Source organism: Tribolium castaneum, chromosome 2 (assembly GCF_031307605.1).
Source record: "Tribolium castaneum strain GA2 chromosome 2, icTriCast1.1, whole genome shotgun sequence".
In the NCBI taxonomy this organism is placed as follows: Eukaryota; Metazoa; Arthropoda; class Insecta; order Coleoptera; family Tenebrionidae; genus Tribolium; species Tribolium castaneum.
Window position 1 is genome coordinate 1,346,285 of NC_087395.1, and position 2,034 is coordinate 1,348,318.

The 2,034-nt window shown below is 31.4% G+C and overlaps 1 protein-coding gene across 1 annotated transcript; it reads left to right on the plus strand.

Moving 5' to 3' along the window:
• Nucleotides 1–500: 500 nt before the first annotated feature.
• On the plus strand, nucleotides 501–1,784 carry LOC135265419 (putative ankyrin repeat protein RF_0381). Its single transcript, XM_064354896.1, has 2 exons — nucleotides 501–1,620; nucleotides 1,677–1,784. Exons 1-2 carry the CDS (start codon nucleotides 648–650, stop codon nucleotides 1,709–1,711), a joined length of 1,008 nt encoding a protein of 335 aa, XP_064210966.1. The 5' UTR covers nucleotides 501–647; the 3' UTR covers nucleotides 1,712–1,784.
• Nucleotides 1,785–2,034: the final 250 nt, after the last annotated feature.

A 2,034-nucleotide genomic window follows, 5' to 3' on the forward strand; every position in this document is an offset into this window, starting at 1 on the left:
ATCGTATTATTTTAAACATACAGGACCGAAGGAAATTAATTATACTTGTCACTAGAAAAAATTTAACATCGCTAACATCGCTAATGAATTATGTTGCACAAATAATTGCAAAGTCAGCATAATACTTATTATTTACATTTTTATTAATAATTCGATAACGAAGGACAATTGGAAAATTATTTACCCTTAACTTTCGATTTGTGTTAATCCCCTGAATCAAATTCCAAAAGCACGAGCGTCAATTTTGAGACACATAATAATTCACATGTGACATGAAGTTGACACTTTGAGTTCATAATAAATATCAAAAGAAGTAAGAATATGTCTGAATCAAAATCCCCCGTAAAATCCTTAATTACAAATATGAATACACAGATTAAAAAATGCAAAATAAAATGACTACCACTAAGAGTCGACGATTATGAAAACTTACAATAACTGGTTTAAACTAAGAAAATAAAGAATGGTTTTTATTATTGTTACTTTATTATTTTTAATTATGACTTTGTGTCGTGTTCCAGCTACTACAAAAGGCAATAATTACCAGTGATCTGAACCAAGTCAAAGAAATTATTGCGAAAGGATATAAATTAAGATCTGCAAGCTTCGGCCTTCTTTCGTATGCTATTGAGTTTCAAAACTTGGAAATGATTAAATTGTTATTGGATAACGGTGCCGTTGTGAATTTCAAAAGCAGTTTTGGTGCAGTACCATTATGTGTAGCCATATACTACAGATGTCCAATTGAAATTATCAAACTGCTGATAAGTCATGGAGCGGATGTAAATCTATTGGGAAAATTTTCTTCCGATACTTTACAATGTACCCCACTTTCATTGGCAATATTGTATAATGATAAGCAAGTCGCTCAGTTATTGTTAGAAAATGGAGCAGACATTAACAAAGAAAATGAAGATGGGACAAGCGCTCTCACACTTGCTAAATCATACAATCATTTAGATTTCTTAAAAAAAAATCCAGACGATCAATCACTTTCAACATCTACTGAGACTTTCACAAAAAAAGAGCCGATTCAACAGAAATCCATTTCAAAAAACCTAGAGGGCTGTACACCTTTAACTGCAGCCATCTTGTCCGGAAAACTAGACGAATCTAAAGCGCTTCTAGAACAAAAAGAAGATCCTTGTAAAGCAGACTCCAACAAACAAACTCCTCTTCTTGCAGCAGTGCAGTCTAAAAATCTCGAAGCTGTGAAACTTTTGCTAAATTATAAAGCAAATTTAACGATTCCGAGCGCTTTTCTCGAAGCTATTAACTTGAAGTGTTTGGAGATTGTTAAATATTTGTTAGAAAAAGGAGCCAATGTCAATAAAAAGTACCGTGACGGTTCCACACCCTTGATAAAAGCTGTAGAAAGTGAAAATTTGGCAATTATAGAAGAGCTTTTAAACAATGGAGCCAAAGTGGACTTGGCTAATAATGAAGGAAAAACTGCATTGATGATATCAGCAAATAAAAGAAGTATTACCATTGTGAGTCTTTTAGTCGAAGCAGGAGCTGATGTTACTTTGGCACGAAAAGAACTTGAAGAATTTGCAAAAGATGATGAAGATTTTGACACCTATTACGAAAACTTGAAAGAACAAAAGTCCAACAGAGGTGAGTTAGCATATCTTAAGTTTTTCTAAAGTGAATACATTTTGTATTTTAAACAGATTTTTACCTTGGAGCTAACGAAGCTGCAGACTAAACCATGGGCTTGTGTTTCTTTATAGTTTATCAGATCATTATTTTATCTTTTAAATAAATGTTTACCCGATTTACCTTATTTTTCCAGACCTAATCCATACTAAAATTTATTTTCTATGTTTGATTTTAACAAAAAACCACATTATTTTAGTTTCATAACAAGCTTAATAAAATTATTGCTTCAGAACCAAGACAAAATAAAAATTAATAAAATGTAGTTCTTAAAAATTAATAAATGTTTTCCCCAAAATTGGAATATTTTCTAGTATAATTTTAAACTATTTCCATTTACTCCATTACGTCCTATTTTTATTACAGTTGTGA